We start from the raw sequence: 24,045 nt of genomic DNA on the forward strand, positions 1-24,045 counted from the left end.
ACTTACAAATACATATGTGTTAAGAAGCCGTTTCTCTGCTGGAGGAGTTACTTATGCGGAGTCATTTACGTTTTTTGCCCGTGTGCACTCACATATTAAGACAAATCTCAACCCTTTCTTGACTTCTTGAAGAGTTAGTTCAAGTCCAATTCCTTCACTCATTACGTTACATGAATCGAATGAATCAGTGCTAGATTGGGTGGATGGTTTCTAAATAATGCAGCATTTATGCATCTCTTCTCGGGTAGTCGAGATTTTAGATTGCTTACTTACCTCTGTGCACCTTTTGAGATGAGGAGATGATGAGAATTCTGTAATGTAATGCAACTTGTACTCGTGAGAAAAAAATCGGGAAATACAATCAAGAAGACTTTATGGGAGTTGAATCGCCATGTTTTGTGGTGTAGTGAGTGAGTGATGGATAATGAAATAACAGGATTTTTTAAACATCCCGATAAAAGGAAGAGCAAGGAGTATCTAAACCTGTCTTAATTCGTTGTACCAAAAAAAACGAAGTGGTAGGAAACATGGGATTATTTGTGAATGGTGTAAAAAAAATGCACGTATTACATGTGTGTATATGATAGATTTGATAACTGATAATTGATTTCTGGCAAGATTGAATGAAACATTGAGGTCATTAATTATGGTAGGATCGATATGATTGAGACATTCAAGGGGACACTGTAATTATTGAGTATCTAGTTAAATGAGTGAGAGAAAGGTTATACATAAATATTTGTTATCGATCGGATAACACTTGCCAAAGGGACGAGATAAGTCACGACTTGTTATTGCTTGGCAAACCGTTTCCGCCGAGAGTATTGAATCTGAATCGCATGGAGTGTGAAAACATTTATTAGTTTGTATGTATTTTTGGCAAATTTGTTAAAATTGCCATTGGGGTTCGTCCTTAACTGTAACCGCGTCTTTTCTGCAATGTCTTCACGATTTCTATTGTCTGAAAATCAAGTTCTTTTAAAATTAGTTAAACGTCAAATTTGAATCCTTCAACAGTTCATTGTATCCCGTCGTTCCAAAAGAAGAATTACGTGTCACATTTTTATTTCATGCGGTTATTATTATTTTTATTATTCCTCGTATTTATTTACATGGCCAAGGTCTGGAAACTGCGTGGTAGGAGCTTTTATTAAATAAAAGTTGAAAATTAAATCCTTCGATTATGCATTACTACTACATTATTAGTAGTAGGTTGGAACTAATTACATTTCCGGGGAGAAAATTTCCAGGACTTTTATGTAGAATTGAATTATAGACACTTTTAAAATGCGGAATTAAAAATTTAAACGTAATACGCAGACAATTACCTCGTATATATTTAGCTGCTTTGTTATTTGTTTAGATTGTAAAAGATGTATGTAGTAGGCAACTTCTCATGTCAAAAAACTACTTAATTCAGGGACACGTAAAATCAACCTGATAAAACTTTACGTATTAAAATTATGCACATTCCTATGTCACGGCACGATCTAACTAAATTGAGACTGTTCCGACGATGAGATCCAATAACGATTGTCTCACGAGACTAATTTGAAAATTATAATTGTGGTGGTGGCGATGCTCTAAATATCTTCTAAAGCATTTCCGTTACAACATAAATCTCATTTGCGGAGATGTTTAATATATAAATGGTTTGCCATGCATTGATAAATTTGTACGCCGTAAGTTGACATAAAATGATGTATAATATTATATCATAAGTTTAAAGATTGGAAAAATTCGTTGTATAAGTTGGAGAAAGTATTATGAAAATATTCCTATCATGAACAAAATTCGAAAATAATCATTTCTCGAATAAGATTGCTCTTAAACATAAGTTGGCAACTAATGCAGCTATGTACTTACATGAACATACTTACTGAGAAGTAATAAATACGAGATTTACCAGACTAAATATATTTTAGGACTATTTTGTTAAGTTCTTTTGAAGGACATTTATAGTTGGAAAATTCGATACTTAAACCTAAATTTTACCGTATTTTTTTAAATTTGCTAATCATCATTTGCTCCAAATTGCAAAGTGAAAGTCGTCTCAAAAGTGTGAGACTTTTACGAGCGGGATGCAAGCCAGTTCCCTCCAGCTAAAGCACATACGTATTCTGTCTTCTTTCTTTCACTCACACACCGGTCTAACAACACGTTTTCGTTGTAATTTTAAAATTACTTGATTTGTATTTTGCGTATCTATTATTAACTCTGAAGATAAGTGAAAATGGCTCTTTGGGTGGATAAGTACAGGCCAAAGGCGCTGGAAGAGTTGGATTATCATCTCGAAATGGCACAAAGTTTAAAAAATTTGGTAAGTATCAAGATTAATTTGTAATTAACAATTTAGAATGAATTGTAATGACTGTTTGCTCATTTTTCGTGTATATTTTGTGATGCAGGTGAAATCGGAGGACTTTCCGCATTTGTTGGTGTACGGTCCATCAGGTTTGTAGTGGAATTATTTTTTAGAGATTTAGACAAAAGCAGTTCACAGTTGGTTAAATTTGTAACTAATTATCTGATTTGGATAATTTCAGGTGCTGGCAAAAGGACGAGGATATCTTGCATATTGAGGGAATTGTATGGTTCTGGAGTTGATCGGGTCAGAATTCAGAAGCAAGTTTTTGAGGTATTACAAAAACCATGAAAGACATTAAATAAGTTGGACATTGAATGATTGAATTGGAGTAAATGATTTTCCAGACCCCATCAAAAAAGAAAATTGAAATCTCAACATACTCCAGTAACTATCATATCGAAGTAAATCCCAGCGACGTCGGAATTCAGGACCGAGTCGTGATTCAAGAATTAATTAAGACCGTTGCAGAAACGCACCCTTTAGACCAACATCCATTTAAAGGTGATAAATTGAATCAAATATTGAATTATATTTTATTATAAATCCAGAAAATTAATTATTAATAAATATTGCAGTAATTGTACTACAAGAAGTCGACCGTCTCTCAAAAGATGCACAAGACGCGTTACGAAGAACTATGGAAAAATATATTTCTTCTTGTCGTCTGATTCTTTGTGCCCTGTCGACATCCCGAGTCACGCCTGCCATTCAAAGTCGATGTTTGCCCATTCGTGTCGCTGCTCCGTCCGATACTCAGATTGTCAGAGGACTGCAGGTAACCTTAAATTCGATCTGCTAAGTGAATTGACATTTTAATTTATCTAGTTATCATTCTGCACTTTTTACTTTCTCATAGAACGTTTCAAAGAAGGAAGGAATCACTCTTCCGCTTAAACTTGCTGATCGAATTGCTGAAGCATCTCAAGGAAATTTGCGCCGTGCAATTTTAATGTTGGAAGCCTGCCGTGCAGAACGATACCCCTTCGCTGAAGATCAAAACCTCGTGCAGCCAGACTGGGAAAAGTATTTGAAAGAAACTGCTCTGCTCATTGTCCATGAACAAACTCCCGAACGATTACTCCAAGTCCGAGAGAACATTTACGAACTGCTCTGTCACTGCATCCCTACCGACCTTATTTTTAAAGGCTTGTTGAAGGAACTTGTTCGCAACTGTGATAACCAGTTGAAAGCAGAGATATGTTCAGAAGCAGCGACATGTCAATGGAGAGCGACGCGTGGGAACAAACCAATATTTCATATTGAAGAGTTTATCGCAAAGTTTATGGCCATTTATAAGCGGTTCATTGAACAAGCAGCTATGATTGATGATGACATGGAGTAATTACTCAGATGAAGTGATGTTAATTGACGATTTCTGCTATTCAAGAACTTTTGTGGTTGTTTGTTCCAAGTTTCTTCCTGTAATTAAGGCATTATGTTAATTTGTATATAATTTATTATCTGCTTCTGCTGGTGTGCACATACCAAACTTAAAGTGTAATTAATGAACACGCATCTATCTAAATAAAATATCTATAAATGATAAACGGTGGTGTCAGGCATGATAATTTGTGTGATCCATGCAAGATGCCCAGGGTCGGAACGGGCCACGTGAGTGTGCCTGGTTCACGTCCAGGTCAAGACTATTGGTCTCCAAAGGGGAGGAGGATTGGGAAGAGGGTGAGGAGGAGGAGGTCGTGCTGTGTGGGGGGCTACCATGCTGGGGCTGCTTATCCATGCTAGGGAAATATGTTTGAATTTCAACCAACTCTGGTTCCATGTGGTGGTGGTGATTATTAGTTCCTCGGAAACATCGTTGAGACCTCGCCTTCCGAAAAGAGTTTTCTGCCAGGACCAGAACGTCGTGGGACAGGGGGCCTGGTAGAGTAGAGTCTTTGGGGTCGTTTGGTCTGAACGAGTGGGTCGACCTACATATATAAATAGAGGGTGTAATTAGGAACAATTAATAATTAATTCATTGTGTCTTACTCATTAAGTAGGAATAGTCGCTTCAAAAATTTTCGAATGATTTTGGGCATCCGTTTCGACAAGATGACGGACTCAAATTGAAAGATTTCTGCGATAAGGCGACACGTTCGAGAAAATTCGGCCTTACGTTCGAGCATCTAAGAAAAACTGTACATTAGTACCGTCCACAATTTTGGTATGATAGTAAATTTGTTACCTGAATATCGCTCACAGTCAACCCCACAAACAAATTCATGAGAATTATGCAAACGAGGATGACGAACGTTGCGTAAAGTAAGTGACCCATGACAGGCTGTTGGTACTGGGCATTATTATTATCATCATAAAATGTGGTCATATAGTCCACTTCGCCAACCATCATTACCAGCACCTTCACGGTAGAGTGGAAAAAGTTGGCAAATGGGGACATGTCATCCTTAAAATATAAGATAAGTGTTAGTTATACGTACACAGTAAATTCAGAACTATTGAATAGTTTTAAATATGTAATTGCTCACTCCAAAAAAGAGGATGGAGAAACCTAGAGCGAATCCCATGAAAAGTGAGGCAAACGTAAGAATGAAGGATCCGAAGCATTTTACGACCTATATGTAAATGTATGCATGTTTAAAAGTAATTAGAAATACCCAGTAGCATTTGACTAATTACTAATAATTTTATGACTGACATGTCCAAATATTTCAACATATTTCGCCAAAGAAGGCAATCGTCCAATTTGTGGGAGGACCAACACCCAAGCGAAAAACACGGTGAACTGGAAAAAAATTGTACAATTTTCATTTACATTTTGCATATTATAAAATTTATGTATATTGTGACACTCACAGCTGCAACTTGATACTGCAAATTACTTATCGACGTCTGTGCCTGCAAGTTGGGTATTGTCGTAGCAAACACGCACCCGATGAGTGTCCAGTGTCCGAGATTGAGCCAAGAACTGACGTAAACCCGTGGCGTTATTATTAAGCGTCCCAATTCAGTGAGTAGAAGGAGGAAAGTAGACACGATGATAAGAATCACTTTGAGACTTAGCCCAGTCTCAATTTCACATCTGGTCAGGTTGTCCGGCGTGTCGTTGCCAAATTCGTGCCCATCTTGAGTAGGCCCCTTATTCGTTCTGAGGGTCGAAGGTCGTTTGAACATTTGACAGGGACAGGAAAACACATAAACTTGCAGAACATAACTTGTGTACAAGATCACCCACAACATCTAAAATCAAAAAAATATCATGAAAACTTTTCAGAAATTAATGCGAAAAATTGACTCACATAAACGATAAACGATGTCCAAAAGACGCTCCGCACTCGTTTCCACTTAAAGTGCAGAAGGACTTGAACGAGTGGATGGGTAAAAATTGGTTCACGAGAAACTCGCTGACTTTCAAGAAGTCCTACGAGAAGCGTCATTTCGCCATCTTCGTTTTTGGTCGATTTTTTCTTGGGACGATCCTTGTCTACTGTCGTTGAGGAAAGTTTTGGTGACCGTGAAAAAGAAGAGTGACCAAGTAAAGGCCCGAGATCCATCTTGACCACGCATTTCTCATGGTGGGGATCATATTGATCAATGTAAATGGACTCGTTGAGCAAATGTAGGAGACATTGAGGCATTTTCTTGGCCATGAGTTGTACTACGTTTTCACCCTGGTCATTCCTAATCAAAATAGTATTTTTGGTTTAATAATTTGCGAATTTATTTACTAAATTGTTTAAATCTAACCTGAGACTGACATCCGCCCCGTATGAGATCAACATCTGTGCACATTTTGATAATTGGTTATCTATCGCAATATGCAGACCTGTATTTCCAACTTCGTCTTGAAGATTGACATCTACTCCATTAGAACTGAGAAGGAGTACAAGGCACGCTTCGGCATCTCTGACGCAAACGTCACAAGTGCATCCTGTTCAGTACATAATACATAATTACGAATTTAAAGTATGCGTCACAAATATTATTTATTTGAGCTAACCTGTCGCCAAAACCAGATGCAAAGGACTCCTCCCCTCCCCATCAACCACGTTTGGGTTGACCCCATCCCTTAAAAGAGCTTCCAACTCGTGCGGACTTCCGTTTCGTGCAGCCTCCAGCAACAAGTGACTCGTAGCATGGTGATGATCTCGAGACTTATCATGAGATCCCCCCATTATTGGAGCTACATGGTTCTTTTTCCGATATTGGTGGTTGTTGCCCAAATCTCTACTGCCTCGTGGCGTAAGTTCCATGAGACTCATTTCTTGCGACATTACGATATCACAATCACAATACCATAATATTAAAGAAAATTCGCACTAAATTTTTCGCAAAACAAACAGGTGAACCACTCGGAGTTACTCGACAGCACACAACTACTGCATAATCTGACTACCTGATGCTGTAATATGAAACGGTGCAAAAAGTGGAGTAGTCAATTGGCTACGTTTATAAATAAGCTTATTGCTCTCCGGTAAGTGAAGGTATGCTACGAAGGAATATTCATAGGCAGAGAGACCGACAGGTAGTACACGCTACTGCACACACACACTGCCAACATGTAACTAGATACCTGCCCCAGGGGAAACTTTGTGAACCGTGACCTTTCTTTAGCACCAGCAAAATATATGCGTTACGTTTCTCTCTCTTATAACCATCACCTTGTCAAAGCAGAGCAAAAACGCCAACTGAGATTGCTACAGTTTCTCACCATCATGTAAAAGAAAGATATTCCTCGCCGTCATCATGCAGTAATAGAAGTAGGATTGGGATGAATAGAGGTGCAGTTTGTTGCTTGAGTCATGAATATTACATGGAATTGCGATATTTGCAATCTTCTTGGTACAACGTATGGATGAACAATTGCAAGTTGTGTGAAGTTTGTAATTGTAATTCAGTTATTACTACTGATGATGACTGACTCAAGACCCAATATTCACATGTTCATGATATATGTTTAAGAGTCATTTCCTTTGAAGAATTAACAATTTTTCACCCAATAGTTGTTTTATTTGTGTATAAGCGTTGTGTGAATATGTGAATTTGCAATAAGCCATAAATCCATACTTATAAAAGTACAAGCACTTTGTTCGTTTTGTATATAGATTGCATAAGAAAATGCATATTGCATGTCGGTATGAATTTGGCTCGTGAGAACTACTAAAAAATGTGTATGCATTTAGCGAACCGTGCTTATGTATTTAGTGCAAGTTAACACAATTGTAAAATTCTGAGGGTAAAGTGAAGATAATAAGATATCGACAAATTTGAGGCTAGGGAATAATTTTCCTATGTGTTTAAAAATGTAATATACAATGGACAATTAAAATAGTGGTTAATATTTTGCATTCAATTGATTTTGACACCAGTTTATTTTATTTTGGCGTTTAAATTACTCAATTTCGTATGATTTTTACGCCAAAATAAAAATAAATGGTGTAAAATAATAAAATAATTCGGCTCATTCGACTAATGTACTCCATGTTGTGATCTCATGTAATGTGAATTTCACATTGTGAAACGGAGTTTATAGGGTTCGCATAAAATTCTCATAAATCTTTGTTAGCTTTTCGGCAAGAACCTAATTCGTAATATTACGAATTCGTAACATTAAGATAGACAGCGTAATCCTCCGGGATGCAATTTGACACTGATAAAATTAATATATTCCCTTCCTGAGCGCTGAGACCGTTTGGCATTAAAAATCTTGGGCGTTTGGAGATCAACACGTGAGAAATTATTTATGTTTTCCATTTCATTTCATGAAAATGAAATGAGAGACAATGAAATTTTCTCATTTCTCTCCTGAGGAGAAAACTTTAGAAGAGAGTCTCCTCTAAAGTTGTACCAAATGTATGTACGGTTTATATTTTAAGAATTTTAAGAATAAGTTCTTCAGACTTTCAATTCAAAATATAAATAAAATTGGAATCTCGTAAAACTTCCATCAGTTTCATTTTCGAATGGAAAATTTCGATCCAATCCTTCAGCCTTGCCCATGCCTTGCCCCTATAATATTTTGAGTCAATCCAGAATTAGACCACTCCAAAAAAATTGTCTTGTTCTTGGCTGTCGCCGTTTGCAATTCAAAGTATGTAACAAGTTGAATTGCAATTATGACTATCTTCGCTCGTGTGAGTGCCGATGTAAGTCTTTGGATTAGTATTGTAATTATCTATTAGCCTTTTTGCGTAATCAATATATAAAATGTTCCTGCAATCCTGCCTAGGTGGCAAAATGTTTGTTCCGGTGTTTACACGCGAGCCAGACCATGTCGAAATTCGACCCTGACGCCTCCCTGCCATACAACAAGCCGAGAAAGAATTTCGGCAGTGTTGAGAAGCGACTCCACAAACCTATGACAATGGCTGAAAATTTGCTCTTGGATTCCCCGGACGATATAGACCCCCGGATTCAAGACATTTGGATTTCAGATCTCAAAGAAGACAATTTAAAGTTTGAGTTAGGGAACAGTCTGGGCATCCTAGTGAGCGAGTTGACTTTTTCTCCTCGCCACTTACCAGTAATGTAAATGATTTTTGTCACTAAGACTTCTAATTTGCAGCTAATACAAAATGGATTGATTTCGTTTTGGTGGCAATAAATTCCCAAGTTTGTGCTTTACAATTGCCATGTTGCATAAATTCCATAATAAATCTCGGTGAAAAGTATTGGACTGAAACATGATATGAGTCCATGTTTCAGTTCAATACTTTTCTGAGATTTATTATGGAATTTATGCAACATGGCAATTGTAAAGCACAAACTTGGGAATTTATTGCCACCAAAACGAAATCAATCCATTTTGTATTAGCTGCAAATTAGAAGTTTTAGTCGAAATTTTTCTCCTTTTCTGGTTCGCGATGCCCCGTTTGGAGAGTGGGAACGGTCACTCCCAAAACCCAAAGCAACTTTTTATATGCAACTGCCTGCATTGTTTACATGAAAATCAGCTGCTCTCTTCGCCCCGCCCCCCCCCCTCATTAGCAAAAAATCTCTCGGCACACAAGGAGACGCAACCGTCGTCTCTGTCTTTTAGTTATGAGATTTTTTCAACGTATATGCATTCTTAATAGACATAGGACGCATCGTGCTTAACGGGGCATTATAGTTTGCTCTGGCCGCTCTATCAGCCAATACAGTCCCTCGCTCAATATTTCTCCCGTATGTTACCCCATGCATTATTTTTTGCACAGGTTTTTGATCTTGTAATTCGAAAACCGAGATTAAATGTACACTCAAAAATGTGAAGTATGTTGGATTATAACTAGTAGTTGTTGCACAACAATAAGATACGGCCCTTGAAGGAATTGATAAGCTACTTGTATTTATATTAATCATCGAATCTCGAGGAAAGCAAAATTTAGACGAAACTTGACATTCGTCGATTAATATAAATAAAAGTAGCATATCAATTCCTTCAAGGGCCTTATTTTCTTGTTGCGCAACTATCACTAGTTTTAATCCAACAAATCTCACATTTTTTAGTGTACATTTAATCTCGGTTTTGGAATTACAAGAAAAACATTTTGCAATTTTTCCTGATTCGTCTCATCTCGTCATAGAGTATGTGTGCCGGGAAGCCACCACCACACATACTTTTCCCATTGGAAACCACTAAAAACATAAACAACTCCAGATGAATTTTGCAGTTTTTTGCAAAAAATTCAAAATTCCCACCAAAGCTCGTGAACTTTTTACCCCACCGAGTTCATCAGTTTCGCCACTATGTGATTTATGAGGATTAGAATAACATAAAATATTGTCAACTCTTAAACCCGAGTACCTGAGTCATGCAAACGGCTTTTCCACCTCCTACCCTGTCAAAGGAATAGTGTATGGTCGAAATAGCAGGCAGATGATAAATTTGATCTGTAGTAGAAATTTAACACGGTTTGTCAATGTTATCTTTTTAATCGACGGTGGATCGCCAAACACATTTTTATCTTACAAGGCCATGAAAGCCATCGCGCCCGAATGTGAAGTCCTGCAAGCGATGCATATTTACATTCACACGCCATCAGCGGTAACAATATGTAATCTCTCCCGCGGCCACTTTGAGGAAATCAATATACTTGGCACTGATTTCTTTAAAAAATTGCGACTTAAGACGGTCATAAATTATTCGAAGGACACGGTAACAATTTTTGAAACCGGGAAGGTTATTTGATGATTTCCGAGCCGGTGCATCTGCACAATCGGTACATATAAAGTTGGGAGTAATATCATGTGAGAACGTACAGGAACATTTGTGAGTTAATTGGAAAGGTACGTTTATTCAAACTTCGTATTATTACTATTTTCATGTCTCAGGAAAATACAAATCACGTAATATCTTAATAAACTTCTATTATTATCGTTAAATATAAACAAATGCCTATCCAACGCAAACTTTGTATGATAACGACGAATCGAGTCTAATTTTCTTCGTCAATTAAGAACTCGCTAATCTGTTTGTGATACTCTGGCTGTAATTTTGATATCAATTCCTCCCTAGTAAGCCAGGCTAGGTCTTTGTATTCGGTCGTCTTATCCTTTGATTTCGTTTTATTTTGGATTTCTCCCGAGATGACTTGAGCTTTGAAAAAGAAGATCTGCAAAAATATATATGCAATGACTAAATAATAAGGACATTTTTTTAGTAAATATGATGGCACTCACTTTAGCTCCAACTGATGAAAGATGTTGAGATGTTACAGAGCGTTTAGGGTACTTATATTTGTAAAATCCCCACGGTGCATTTCCTAACACTTTGGCCTTGATTTCAGGACAAACTTCTTTCAGTACTCGATCAGCGGTCTATAAAATAATCACAAAGATATGTTAGCTAATGGTAATAAAGAAATAAATATCTAGTGGTATTACTTGTCGCATTGTTTCTCCATCTCGCCATATTCCTTGAGGACAAATCCACTTATAGTCGTTGCCTAATTTCTGCTCAATCAGCAAAAGCAGGTGAGAATCCAAAGCTCGTTGTAAAGATTTTTGGTCATTGTTCTTATCCGCGTCTGGGACGTTTGGAAATCAAACATCAACACAAACTTGGACTCATGATATTGAGGAAAATAAATATTAAATTTCTAACCAGTTTTTCGGCTAGAAAACTTAAATTGGTTGAGTTCAGCCAGCCATAAGTCTTCCTCATCTTGTGCAGTGATTGAGGCAGCTTGATCAACGTCAATTTCACCGGATTTGATTTTCTCAATAGTTTTCCTGTACATCATTACAAATTAATATCAGAAATCAATTCACAACCATCAGTCCAATTAATTATCAAATATATTTAGTTACGTACGAGTCTTTCTCCTTCCTAACTTCGTGACTACTTTTTTTGCTCAGCTCAAACTCGTATTTCGACAAAAGGGTGGAATATTCTTTCTCTAGGGGTGTCATTTCCGGTGTGAGGACAGGCTTTCTTTCTAGAACGACTCCAGCATATAAATCCCATTTTTCTGGGGCCAGTGGGGGTAGACTGCTTTGTTGATTAGAAAGTTGCGACTTGGACGGAGAAGAAAACTGTGATTGAGATGATATAGACGACGTAGATAGAAACCGGCTTGATAATTGTCTTGAACTCTTCCGTAACAAGTAACAGCTAAATGTTCGCACCGTCAGACTCATTTTTAAAATCCTGTAAATATAAAATGTCATCACTAACAGATTAATTGATAAGTTTCTAATAATTAGCTTGACTTTAACGTACGCAATAACAAGGTTTCCACTTTCGTGTAGATTTTCAATTTCCGCTGTCCACGAAGTTCCACAAATTATCTGAATTTGAAGAAATGCAGTAATTTTGTAAATATGACTATGACCAAAATGAGGTTTCATAAATACGGAAATGTCCCATTCAAACTAATTACAACAGAAGTTGGTTAGAGAGTAGAGACTCAATGAATTACTTACCAGTTATCCTCTTATCTCCGAAATTTTAACTCTTAATTAATGAAAATTAAACTATATTTAACCGATTTTCATAAAGTGCCCTGTAAAAAAAAACCCAGCAGCAGAATTCCACCGCAGCAGGTTCGCGGACTGCATGAGAATGAGACGAGTATTAAATAGCCGCATCAGCAGATTTTCCATCAGAGTCGCCACTCGCCATCATTTCCGAATCCTTTTCCCCGATCCGATGTTTTGGTGAAGTGTTGATGTGAGTTTAGCTCAGATTTATTGTACACAAACGAGCTGGAAGAGGACTAGTCAATCGATAAAGTATATTTTCAACAGAAAATTATAATTTAGTAGCGATTTGTTAGTTAAAAGAGAGTAAAAGACAAGTAAACAAACAAAAAGGTGGGTTTGTTTACATTTAGCATCAAAAACACACTATAATTCATATAATTATATTTGTTCTTTATTTAATGAATTTTAATAAGTTAGATTTTTGACTAATTCTAAATACAATCGCTCCATTATTTGCAGTTTACTGGATATCATGGAGATCATGAGTATAAACTCCTAGAGTTTGATGGGGAGACCAATTGGCGACTGATTATCTCATGGCTTCTTTCAGTGGAGGGGGTGGAGGTCACCCACCACCAGTGCCAGCTCATTCTTGGCAAAGTGGACAGTACAGTCCTTCAAACAGCGGTGGCGGGGCTGGTACGTAGTGCAATTATTATGTGGGTTAAGTGCTAAAATATATTGATAATTAATTATATTTATCTAGGGGACGGGCAAGTACATCATCAAGTCTCTTCACAGCATAAGAAGACCGACCATCAAAAGAACAAGACTCATGAAACAGTGGTGAACATGTTATCAATGTTGACTTTAGGTGTGGAGGACACTTCATATGACCCGGGGGATACTAGCCCTTCAACATCCTCTTCCAGAAATGACTATGGAGCCGCAGACAACCAGAGGATGCTCTTGTTAAGCATGGCCAATACTCCGGAGAGCTGTTTAACCCTTCGCAGGTGAGATTCTTAGAGCTCTCCTTTGGCATGTATCTACAAAAGAGATTGTGAATATAAAATTTAATACATTCGTAGAGCTGGATGCATTCCTTTGCTCGTGGAGTTGATTCATCCCCCGAGAGAGACGGAGGGGATGCATCCTCCAGAAATTATTCAAGTCAGAGCTGCACGAGCGCTCAAAAACATTGTACAATTCAATCCGGACGAGAAAGAGAAAAAGAAAGAGCTTCGAGTTTTGAGACATTTGGAGGGGATTCGCCTCTTCACGGAAGGTAGAGGAAAGCAGAGATGATTGTGTGATATATTTGGCGACGAGTGAAATTAACTTGGGTTTTGTTATTCCAGCTGTGAAAGGGCTGCTGAAGAAGCAGAAGAGTGATGCGGAGCAAGAACAGGATTCTGAAGAAAAGCGAGCTACGACTGCGTCCTCGGAAAATATTCAGCATCCAACGACCAGTCTAGCAGCAATAATGAGGTCGTCCTATGACGAACAGCATCGTTTCACAATGTGTCTTCTAGGAGCGATTCATGCTCTGGCTGATCTTACAGTGGTAAGAAGTTGCTGACAAAATTCGAAAAACTATATTGTAAATGTAAATGTAATTCGTGACGTAGACGTTTGTCGTTCTCAGGCAAATTCGCCATAATTCGTGACGTCGACATTTGTTATTTAGCCCGAACCAGGGCTTCTGTAATTGTCATGTCCGTTCGTCCGTCCGTCTGTCCGTCTGTTTATAGATAACTCTGGAACGAGTTGGCCGATTGACTTGAAATTTTTACCAGATGCATATTGGACAAAGTTAGGAGCCGAGTTCGAAGATAGGCAAAAGCGGTCCCCTGGTTGACCCGTATGGGTCATCTGGGTGGGTGGGTATTATGCACCAAAATTTCGAAATTGTCATAGAAAGCTGAAATTTGGCACAGAGGTTGCTAATGGCTCCTAATAGATAAAAATGAGTTCAAGTTGGAAAAATTTTCATCTTGAGGAACCCTATGGTGAGGGACCCCAACTGATTTTGCAAGTCGTAATATAGAACTGAAATTTGGTAGAAAGATTGCTTATGGTCCTAAAAGAAAAATATTTTCTCAAATTGGTAAAATTTTCATCTGGAGGGGTCTTATTGGGTGACCCATACTGATTTTTCAAAATCGTCATATCGTTCTGAAATTTGGCATTTGGTTTTCTTATGGCTCTTCATGGAAGAATATACATTGGAATCTGGAAGGACCCTATGGGGTGACCCCCACCAATTTTCAGGGATTAACATGGAAAGCTGAAATTAGGACCAGAGATCTTTACTGCTTTCTCATGAAATAATAGGAAGTTAAATATGAACAAAAATTTGCAGAGGGACACTAGGGGATGTAGGGTGACCATCCGTCCCGATTTAGCCGGGACATGTCCCGCTTTTCAAAACCTGTCCCGGCGTCCCAAAAATGTCCCGGTTTTGATAAAGTGTCCCGGTTTATCAAAATCTCAGGAAAAAATTAAATTATCCCGCTTTTTGCAAAAAAATATTGATGAAAAAGTAGATTTTAGCACATAAATACCAGTAACGTGCATGTAATATTCACTTAATCTCCTACCCTAGCTCTTTCTCAAAATTCGGTTATACTCGAATCGCCAAGCACTAGATATTATTGAAAATTTTTTCGCCAAGCACTAGATATTATTGAAAATTTTTTCGCCAAGCACTAGTTATTATTGAAAATTTTTTCGCCAAGCACTAGATATTATTGAAAATTTTTTCGCCAAGCACTAGATATTATTGAAAATTTGTTTGCCAAAATATGTCCCGGTTTTAGTCGGGAAAAATATGGTCACCCTAAGGGGATGGTCCACACCGATTTCTTAAAATTGATATAATCAGCTGAAGTATGGAGTCGAGAAATAACTTAGGATTAACATTTACCCTATAGGGTACCTCAAGATAAAAATCTATTCAATTCCACGTTATATTCTTCCATTGCAAGTCATTATAAACTTTCACGCAAATTTTGAATTTTCGTTACCCTTGACCCCAACACCCATATGACCCCTACCGGCCAACCACTTGACCGATCGAACCAGTCTTCGAACTCGAGTTGTGTATTTGGATGGTCTATATGTGTGGAAAATATCAAGTCGATCGGATAATTTTAAAAAGAATTATCATCGTACAGATGGGCAACACGGGTACATAAGCCTTGGGTCGGGCTAGAAATTAAAATTTTTTGTGAAAATGTTGTCACGGAGTAACATATTTGACTGGCATTTTTGGTTACGAATAATGATCCCTTAGAAATAAAGCTCCCTCACGAATTAAGGTAACTCTACTGTCGCCTGGTGACACGAATTATGGACATCATGACTTTTACTTGTCCTCTTTAAATGGTTAATAAACGATGTTTGAACATATTTTTCTCTAGTCGGACCATCTCATTCACGGGAATGATTATCAAAATATGAAAGAAGACTGTATAAATTTACGTCGCCATACCGGCATGGCACTAACCAACCTTACCGTCTATGACAAAACGAATAAAGCTCTTCTCTGCGGAATGAAGGATTTTTTAATGTGCCTCGTGAACCAGTTGGAGTGTGACAACGAAGACATTTGTAAAATTAGTGCCAGGTATTGACGAGGTTTTTTTTGCATTTAAGCACTCAAGATTTTTTTCTTTAAGATTCTCACTATTTCTCACATCTTGATTATTTTCAGTGTCTTACGTAACTTGTCATGTCGGGTGGACAGCGCTTCAATGGCGGCTTTGAGCGAGGTTTCTCCCTGCTCGAAATTAATGCTCGCTGCAATGAAGTGTCAAAAGGAAACAACACTCAAAGCAAACCTGGGCGCAGTTTGGAACCTTTCGGCACAGTCTTCTAAAAATATGGTATCCAAGTCATACATTCTATATAATTAAACCACTAAGGATTTTATAAGTGGCTTTATTTTGATGTTCTTAGGCGGACATTAGTATGGCAGCTGACGACGCTTTACCCTTTCTAATTTCTCTCATGAAACTGAACAACCCCATGATGAAAGAGATGAAAAATCCAATGACAATAATCGAACACTCGTCTGGTACGTCTATACTTAGGATTAATAGTACATGGTGTAGTCCAGTGGAATTAAATTTTAAATATTAATAAAATGAATTACTAATAACTTTCAATTATAAATTATGTGATTTAAAGGTATACTTCGCAATATTTCCGGACATCTCCGTGCTTCTCCCAGCCTGAAGAAAATCCTGAGAGAAAATCATTGCTATGAAATTCTGTTGGATCATCTCAAGTCAAGCAGCATGCTTGTTGTTGGCAATGCGTGCGGAACATTGTGTAGCCTTTCAGGAGGACCCGAATGCGAGGAAGATCAGCGTAAATTATTGGATCTCAATGCAATTCCAATGCTCAAAAGTTTGGTATACTCGAAAGACCAAAGAATTTCACAAGGATCCAGCACCGCTTTGCGTAACCTCTTGTCGTCCAAATTCGCAAAGGAATATACTCCAAATCTTGACTCAAGACTTAGTGCACAAATCTATACTACTACTAATACAACTACTTCCAGTGGTCATCACTCTGCTCCACCTGGTTCAGACCGTAGCGGCAGCTACATGAACATACAGCAAGCTCACAAATCACAAAGTTCGGATTCTAACCAAAATGAAAATGATCACGGAAATGGAAATTCTTCTTCAGGGAAAAATAATGTTTTCAATAATCAGCAGCAACCGCACACCAGAATTATACAGCCAGAACCTCCCCTAGCCCATCAGCAATCTACGTCATCGGCTGCGAGCCTATTTCAACCAAGAACGTCTAGTGCCAATTCTGGTAGTCGGATTCAAAATCCTGTCGTCCAATTCCATAACCATCCACCCCTTTCATTGCCACTCGGAGGAGGATACAGAAATAGGCCATCGACTATAAATTACAATGACACTGAACCGCTCGACTTGACCATTACTTCTGCAAAATCTTCCCCCATCCATATCATATCTGCAGCAGAATTCGCCGACATGGGGAATCATCATCATCAACAGCAGCAACATAAACTGGGGAGAGGGAATCCCGCTGATGGAGGACAAACTAATAAATTCCATCTCAGCAACCGATCTCAATCTCAACAAGGTCAACCATTTCACAGGTTGTACAACACCAATCCTGGTGGCCTTGTTCATCACCATAATCATCAAAATCACGACCGTAGCACGGATATGTTGGATTCTTCTTCAATATCGAGATGGCAAAATAATTACTCAAACCCGAATAATTTCAATCGGAGTTGTCCCGAAATTTTGTTTCAAATTCCAAACACCCATCAAATTAGCGTCCACGATCCGAAACCCGTAGATTATTCTGCATCTGGTTCTGCATCATCATCATGTCGTGGTGGAGGAGGCGGAGAAGGGGGCGCTAATTCGGACAGCCTGAACGACTCGAATGGTGGTGGTGGCGATACGACATTTAATTACTCACTCAGATTTGCAGAAGATGACGGTGATGAGGATCATCATCACACCGGGGGAAATAATAAATCAGATGACACGGTGAAAACCTACTGTTATGAAGGAACCCCACAAACATTTTCAAAATCCAATTCATGTCAAGATCTCGTCCAAGAATTAGAATTTGAACGAGCTGAAGCTTCTTCATCATCTAATCCTAATGATTGTCATGGTGGGGGGTTTGGCAAGACTGCTGGTTCGCTAGCCAACAAGTTGCAACCCATCGATGAAGTAAAACCTTATTATGTAGAAAACACTCCGGCAGCATTTTCACGAGCTAGCTCACTTAGTTCGATCCACTCCTCGGATGAAGCGTTGCACGAGGAAAACGCAGACTTTGCAGAATCTTCAGAACAGCAACAACAAAAACAACAGAATTTAAAGTCACCTGAAAAACATGTCGATTCTCAGCAAAGTTTGACAATTCAAATTCCTCCACAACCAATTCCACGCAAGAGGAGCAGCCTTCCGCATACGCCTCGAGTAACATTCTCTGCAGAAGAGACCCCACTAATGTTCTCGAGATGCAGTTCCGTCGCCAGTTTGGACAGTTTGGATGTCGGGCAGGGAGAATCTGGTGGAGTTGGTGGACATCGGAATGATGACGATCTTAGTGACTACAGTCGACGAGAAAGTGAAGTTGTGAGCCCATCAGAGTTGCCAGATTCGCCGAGAGCGTTAGTTCCTCCAGTGAGATTTTTGGAAAGGAACAATGGAGTCCGACCAGAGCCAAAAGAACGAAGCAAAACGGAACACAAAAATTGCGACGAGGATGACGTAAAAGTTTACTCTGTTTCGATGGTTGAAAAGAGTGGGTTCAATAGTTGCCGGAGCCTCAGCCCACTAACTGTGGATGGAGAAGAGCTGGAAATCATTAGAAAAGATAAACTTGATGCTGTCGGACAGGGAAGAGAAATCCCACTCTCTACATCAGAAGAGACTCCAACGGGTGCCGTGGGAGGAGGAGAAGAAGAGGGCAATACTGGTGACAAGCCTGTACCGGTGAAGAGAGCTGCATTTCCTGACGATGAGCTCAAAGTTTTTGCTATGGAAGGAACCCCATTTTACGGAGTATCTACCGCAACTTCTTTGAGTGATTTAATGGCGGATATTGAAGACACTCCGACAGGAGGTGATATTCCAACTAAATCTAATCGGCTACAAAAACCGAATCAACAGCAAGTTGCAGCTGGAGAAATCAGATCAACGGAAGTTCAAAATGCAGAAAATGCTGCTCTCGCTGTCGTAAATGCAGAGAGCCAACCCCACAAGAAAAGTGTGCACAATGTAAATGGAGAGATGGGAAAAGTAGTTGAAGGAAATTCCAAGAAACTTGACGAGTCTATTACTACAACTACAGGTGAAGAGTCAATTTATAGTGATGCTCAACTACTGGAAAAATGCATTAGAGTCGGAAAAGCAATGGGGATTCCCAAGAGTCAATCAGAATTTCGAATATCTGACAATGAAAACCTTCCCACTGGACAAACAGGAATCAAAAACCCACTACAACCCAAGATGTCGAGCAGTAATAACGTTGGAGGAAAACAAAAGCTGACCAGCAAGTCGCAAGACTTTGAATTTGACGATCCCGACCTGGCTGCTCTCATTCAGATTGGGCGTAATCGAACCAAAGACAAGGATAAGACATCGTCCAAAAATAAAGGGAGCAGTAAAAAGACAAATGGGAAAACAAATATGCATAATTCTTCTTCTTCAATGGCACCACCACTTCCTAAATCTAATCCTCCTCATGCTCAACCAGCAGCAATTCAAGGTGACAATGAAAGTAAAATCGTCACTACCACCATGGAGAAAGTAGTTATGAATCAGCACAATAATGCCACTGGTCAGACTGAAAATTTAACACCAGTAGTGGCACTGTCACCAGAAGACAATAAAAATGATGTATCACTTACGTCTAATCATGAAACTCGTCCAAAACTGGACAAGTTGGATTCTACTGAACGCAAATCAACGGAAGAATGTTTCTCAAGTGTTTCGGAGGAAAGTCCGTTAACAAATTCCAACAATAATGAATCAGAATCAAATGGGTCGAATGTCACATCTAACTCTGACCTAGGATCGCATCAAGTTGATGCGGTACAAACACCTCTGGACCCAAACCAGGTTTCGACAATGTCTATTGGATCGGAATGGAATGACGAGACGCCAACATTCTCTTCTCCAATTCCATCAATGTCTATTTCTACCGCCTTCAAACTTGCGGAGAGCATTAATGTCGAGTCCTTGCCTATAGACAAGAACAGCAAACCTCCGCTTCCACCCAAAACTCGTTCCTCCCTTGGGAATATTAAACAGCAAATGAATATGAACGACAGCATGAACTTGAGCTGCTACTCTGTCGCTTCCTCTGTTCAAAATGATCTTTTGGATAATGTAGAGCCTCCCTCGATCTTTTCCAACTTGGTGTCTTCCACAGATTGTGTTGCTGGAAACCTACAGATTAATCCGAAATCTCAAACCTCATCCAACCTATCGGACAAGCTGAATAAAAAGTGGAAGGCGTTAGTCGATGGGGGAAACACCAGTTCAATATCTAACTTAACTGGACAAAAACCACCACCGGATTTCGACATGGAAAACAGCATGATCTCAGTGGCTAGCATCAAGTCAGAGATTTATGAATTATCCTCTTCCAATGATGTGTTTGAATCAGCAGTTGAGGATCAAGCCAGGCAAGGGGGAGGAGGAGGAGGAGGAGGAGATAACAGCATAGGCGCAAATACGTACACAATATTTCCCCCGGAAAATGCTAATCGATTATCCGGTGTAAAGTCTACAGATTTAAGCGACGGACGGAACACGGTCATAAGTGAGGATTTCACAGATGCAGAAGACATTGAAGAATTTGAAACCGCTCCGATGGAGGATTTGAGTGAGGATGGAATTGTTAAACCAGAAAAGACGGACGATGAGAAAGAAATCACAACAAGTAATAAAATACCAATTGGTACAGTTTCTCCCTCAAACGCTCAAACGAAACCGTTAATGGAGGTCCATCCACTTGTCGAAACAAACAAGTATAATACATTTGTGGTGAAAAAGTCTCCAATGTCGTCGCCAAGAGCCTCTCCACGACAAAAGCGACGCGATGATCCCGACCGATACAGGACCCACACTATCAATCCGGTCAACATGGGGAAGGCATTTACACAAGATGCGAATGGAAACCCAGACTTGAAATTCGCCACTTTCAGAGTCGGAGGTCCCAAAGTTATCAAGCCACAAAACATGAATAATGTTGCTCTTGTTGATTCAGACTCTAGTAATTCGCAGACATCAACTCCTGGTCACTCCCCGAAAGGGATTCGAGGACGGCGGAGACCACTATACAGCTCTCTTCCACCGAGTGCGATTGTTCGAAAGCAGAAAACTGCTCCGCCACCCGTACCTCCAAAACCTGCAAGGCAAGCGAGCTCATCACCTGCCCGGAGTACGACCAGCTCCATTACCGGTACTTCTTCTGGGGTGTACGTCCGTCCAACTAGAACAACTGAGTTACGAATTGCGGCAAACAATGGTTCCAGGGATACTTCTCCTATGAGGAAGAAAGGAGGAGAAACTCTGAGTAGTCGCAACAGTTCGAATTCCAGTCTCAACCTTATTCACGGAACGTCCTCTCGAATGTCTGATTGTGGAGGATCCATCATCTCGTCGGCCTCCGAAAGACCAAAAGTCGCACCCAAGCCCCCTGTGAGGACCACCCCTTCTGCAACCTCCACCTTTTCCAGTTCTGGGTCCAACGTGCCGATTCACATCAAAGCGAGCAATTCCTCATTCGGACTAGGACAACAGGTCAAAATGACCGATTCTAACTTGAAGGGATACAGCACTCTCCCAAAATCGAGCAAATTTCGCTCTGAAACTCCCTTTTCTATGGATCGCTACTCTACCGGAGGTGAAAGCAAAGAAAGCATTCCTGGGAGTGAAAAGTCTGGAAAGAGTAGTGGAATTGGAAAAATTACGAATTTGTGGAAAAAGATGGACTTTCGGAGCCACACCAACAACAAGGATGCGCAACAACAACAAATCACAACTACCGGAAGTGGCAATGTCAACTCATCATCTGATACTGGCAAATCGAACAACAAGTCGATCTTGCAAAATTCAGAAAAAGACATCAAAAAATCGAACCCGGCTAAATCCAAGCTTCAAAACTTTTTTGGTCGAGGGAAAAAAGAAAAACCCCAAACCAGTGGAATTCCAAAAAGTACATGTCAGAAGCAGCCCTTTCGTGAGCCCCTTCCCATCCATTCAGATCCTGTTTGTAATATTGTTTCTGCTGATACTGCACCTGCTTCAACGAGCAACATCCGGGTGAGAAGGGACGGGGACATTAATAAAGTCATCGTGCCACCTTTCAATTACACGCCTCCTGATCGATCCACGACATCCGCTACAAATAATGTCAAAAAAAGGACTGATAATAATGATGAGCCATCCAGCACAGCACCACTTCGAACTTCCAAAATCACGACTGTGTGATCGAATTGTTTGTTACACATTAAACCATTTGTTTTTCAGTAACTAGTTACTTATTTGCAGTCAATTTAAATTGGCTTTGTTACTTTACGTTCCATACATATACCTGAACTGATTTTGATTCGTGTTAATTAATAATGCAAGAATATTTTAATTCGTTTTAACTAATAATGCAATAGTATTTTGACTTCAATAAGTTTTATTTGTTTTAGACTGATGACATTTTATGAACGGATCTCGATTCTATTATTTTATGCTAAAAGTCGGTATCGTGTCTTGTGGCAATTTTTATATAAGATTATAATACTTGAAATTTTATGTATTTATTATTTATGTCGTACTACAATTATTGTCTTGCGCCTAACCTACATATTTATGCATCCTGACCTTATTAACATTCCTAAATACTTTTATGAGATTATATTCATGTCGAAATTATTTTGTGCCAATATAAAATGCTAATATTTTTAACTATGAACGTAATTCTGTTTTTGTTGCAATATTGTAATATTTCGTGGATAATCAGTTAATGTGTGCTTAATTTTTTTTAACTAATTTATAATTTTAAATAATTACATTTAATGTAAGGTGTTGACGTACATACTTTGTCTGCAAAATAATAATAAAATTTCCTCATGCGTATATTGTCTACATGTACATGGCTTGTTTCCGCTTTTTCAAATTATTAAAGTAATTGTCCATCGGGAGAAAGTTGAGGACCGATTTGAGGACAATGGTGAAAGGTGATTCTGCACAAGAGTTGGAATAATTAGGGACACATTGTCCCTCATCTTTCATTCCTTGGAGGATTGCATCTTTAAATTCAGACGGCATATGTGCCATTTTACCACTACATAGAAAAAATAATAATTATGTAGATAAGTAAGCTTAACAAGTAAACTGACATACCTGAAAACATGGTAGATTTTAATAAGCCAGTTTGGCAGTCGTTTCAACGCCCCATGAGCATAACACACACTCAACAGGTCGCAACTCTTGGACCTCACACTTCCGGATTGAGGCATAAAAGAGAACCATCCATCCAAAATTGTGTTTGGTAAGTTGGGGGATTGAGGTTTGTTAACCAAGTCGACATAAAGTTTCCAAATTATGTCCAAAAATTCAGAAGACTTGGCGTTTTCTCTGGGCGAAACATCTTGCCAAGTACTTGAAAAATTAGTCCAAAAATTATCTTGCTTGCCCAACAAATTTACAACGTCCTCGAGAAAATAAAACAAGGTCCTGTCTTCATTCAATGTTATTGAGCTCCGAGGTGATGGAGTTAGATATACTTTTCGCTCATTATTTATTGGCTTGTAGTCGAAATCTTATAATAATCAAAATTAATATTAATTACTTCGTCATCAATAAAAATATTTAATAAACTCCCTCACCACTTACTTACATTCTACTCCTTCGTCGACGAAGTCCATTCTTTTAGACGCTGCTGCGGAGGATGTTTCAGAAACTTCAACATCTCCGAGCACATACTTTTTTGAAGGGATACCAAAAAAATAACCGAAAGGAGCCGTGATTACGCCAAAAAAGAGGATGGCGTTGAGGGCAAGGGCGAGCACTACGGATAAAGCCCCCTGGATTGGAAACCGGCCAAACAAGTTGGCAATGTCGTACGGGATGGAGACTTTCATCCCCATGTTTAATGGGACCACGTACTGACCTTTGGCGACGACAGGGTCAAGCAGGGTCAGATAAATGTATATCAGAGGCAAAACCAGACCGAGTTTATTTGATTGATGAAACATTGTGATGATCAAGTTAGACTGCAAATGCATACAT

General features: G+C 39.0%; 5 protein-coding genes across 9 annotated transcripts; 2 read left to right on the forward strand and 3 right to left on the reverse strand.

Annotated features, from left to right (window-relative positions):
* Window positions 1-2,103: 2,103 nt before the first annotated feature.
* On the forward strand, window positions 2,104-3,915 carry LOC110848926 (replication factor C subunit 3). Its single transcript, XM_022096289.2, has 6 exons — window positions 2,104-2,320; window positions 2,409-2,454; window positions 2,547-2,638; window positions 2,713-2,869; window positions 2,944-3,143; window positions 3,225-3,915. The coding sequence occupies exons 1-6, from the start codon at window positions 2,234-2,236 to the stop codon at window positions 3,708-3,710; spliced, it is 1,068 nt and encodes a 355-aa protein (XP_021951981.1). The 5' UTR covers window positions 2,104-2,233; the 3' UTR covers window positions 3,711-3,915.
* Window positions 3,767-6,879, reverse strand: LOC110849041 (transient receptor potential channel pyrexia). Its single transcript, XM_022096416.2, has 9 exons — window positions 6,327-6,879; window positions 6,074-6,257; window positions 5,626-6,007; window positions 5,183-5,566; window positions 5,025-5,111; window positions 4,855-4,941; window positions 4,554-4,772; window positions 4,358-4,494; window positions 3,767-4,296 (listed from the first exon to the last, which is right to left on the reverse strand). The coding sequence occupies exons 1-9, from the start codon at window positions 6,598-6,600 to the stop codon at window positions 3,924-3,926; spliced, it is 2,127 nt and encodes a 708-aa protein (XP_021952108.2). The 5' UTR covers window positions 6,601-6,879; the 3' UTR covers window positions 3,767-3,923.
* Window positions 6,880-9,365: 2,486 nt separating this feature from the next.
* On the forward strand, window positions 9,366-22,899 carry LOC110849042 (adenomatous polyposis coli protein). Of its 5 annotated transcripts, none has more exons than XM_035850888.1 (10): window positions 9,366-9,558; window positions 9,847-10,594; window positions 12,752-12,931; window positions 12,999-13,248; window positions 13,324-13,520; window positions 13,594-13,799; window positions 15,658-15,863; window positions 15,951-16,122; window positions 16,196-16,313; window positions 16,427-22,899. In XM_035850888.1, exons 3-10 carry the CDS (start codon window positions 12,829-12,831, stop codon window positions 22,249-22,251), a joined length of 7,077 nt encoding a protein of 2,358 aa, XP_035706781.1. In that variant the 5' UTR covers window positions 9,366-9,558; window positions 9,847-10,594; window positions 12,752-12,828; the 3' UTR covers window positions 22,252-22,899. The 5 variants fall into 5 exon arrangements, with proteins under 5 accessions (XP_035706781.1, XP_035706782.1, XP_035706784.1 ...); XM_035850889.1 differs by having other exon boundaries at window positions 9,366-9,534; XM_035850891.1 differs by having other exon boundaries at window positions 9,371-9,490.
* Window positions 10,583-12,391, reverse strand: LOC110848055 (39S ribosomal protein L46, mitochondrial). The gene is made up of 7 exons (XM_022095150.2): window positions 12,233-12,391; window positions 12,030-12,097; window positions 11,622-11,957; window positions 11,412-11,539; window positions 11,192-11,334; window positions 10,988-11,125; window positions 10,583-10,920 (listed from the first exon to the last, which is right to left on the reverse strand). Exons 3-7 carry the CDS (start codon window positions 11,945-11,947, stop codon window positions 10,744-10,746), a joined length of 912 nt encoding a protein of 303 aa, XP_021950842.1. The 5' UTR covers window positions 11,948-11,957; window positions 12,030-12,097; window positions 12,233-12,391; the 3' UTR covers window positions 10,583-10,743.
* Window positions 22,678-24,042, reverse strand: LOC118435226. The gene is made up of 3 exons (XM_035850897.1): window positions 23,654-24,042; window positions 23,158-23,575; window positions 22,678-23,098 (listed from the first exon to the last, which is right to left on the reverse strand). Exons 1-3 carry the CDS (start codon window positions 24,039-24,041, stop codon window positions 22,897-22,899), a joined length of 1,008 nt encoding a protein of 335 aa, XP_035706790.1. The 5' UTR covers window position 24,042; the 3' UTR covers window positions 22,678-22,896.
* Window positions 24,043-24,045: the final 3 nt, after the last annotated feature.

This window comes from Folsomia candida, unplaced genomic scaffold (assembly GCF_002217175.1).
Source record: "Folsomia candida strain VU population unplaced genomic scaffold, ASM221717v1 Fcan01_Sc004, whole genome shotgun sequence".
Lineage (NCBI taxonomy): Eukaryota > Metazoa > Arthropoda > Collembola > Entomobryomorpha > Isotomidae > Folsomia > Folsomia candida.

Bases quoted from the DNA above. Each gene is read 5' to 3' on its own strand.
- LOC110848926 (XM_022096289.2), top strand. From the start codon at position 2,234: ATGGCTCTTTGGGTGGATAAGTACAGGCCAAAGGCGCTGGAAGAGTTG. The intron at 2,455-2,546 runs GTTTGTAGTGGA...GGATAATTTCAG, and splicing joins GTTGGTGTACGGTCCATCAG to GTGCTGGCAAAAGGACGAGG. The intron at 3,144-3,224 runs GTAACCTTAAAT...ACTTTCTCATAG, and splicing joins AGATTGTCAGAGGACTGCAG to AACGTTTCAAAGAAGGAAGG.
- LOC110849041 (XM_022096416.2), bottom strand. From the start codon at position 6,600: ATGTCGCAAGAAATGAGTCTCATGGAACTTACGCCACGAGGCAGTAGA. The intron at 5,112-5,182 runs GTGAGTGTCACA...ATTTTTTTCCAG, and splicing joins TGCAGTATCAAGTTGCAGCT to TTCACCGTGTTTTTCGCTTG. The intron at 4,495-4,553 runs GTAACAAATTTA...AGTTTTTCTTAG, and splicing joins TGACTGTGAGCGATATTCAG to ATGCTCGAACGTAAGGCCGA.
- LOC110848055 (XM_022095150.2), bottom strand. From the start codon at position 11,947: ATGAGTCTGACGGTGCGAACATTTAGCTGTTACTTGTTACGGAAGAGT. The intron at 11,540-11,621 runs GTACGTAACTAA...AATGATGTACAG, and splicing joins GTTAGGAAGGAGAAAGACTC to GAAAACTATTGAGAAAATCA. The intron at 11,126-11,191 runs GTAATACCACTA...ATTATTTTATAG, and splicing joins ATGGAGAAACAATGCGACAA to ACCGCTGATCGAGTACTGAA.
- LOC110849042 (XM_035850888.1), top strand. From the start codon at position 12,829: ATGGCTTCTTTCAGTGGAGGGGGTGGAGGTCACCCACCACCAGTGCCA. The intron at 13,249-13,323 runs GTGAGATTCTTA...ATACATTCGTAG, and splicing joins AGCTGTTTAACCCTTCGCAG to AGCTGGATGCATTCCTTTGC. The intron at 15,864-15,950 runs GTATTGACGAGG...GATTATTTTCAG, and splicing joins ATTTGTAAAATTAGTGCCAG to TGTCTTACGTAACTTGTCAT.
- LOC118435226 (XM_035850897.1), bottom strand. From the start codon at position 24,041: ATGCATTTGCAGTCTAACTTGATCATCACAATGTTTCATCAATCAAAT. The intron at 23,576-23,653 runs GTAAGTAAGTGG...GATTATTATAAG, and splicing joins CGTCGACGAAGGAGTAGAAT to ATTTCGACTACAAGCCAATA. The intron at 23,099-23,157 runs GTATGTCAGTTT...TTTTCTATGTAG, and splicing joins AAAATCTACCATGTTTTCAG to TGGTAAAATGGCACATATGC.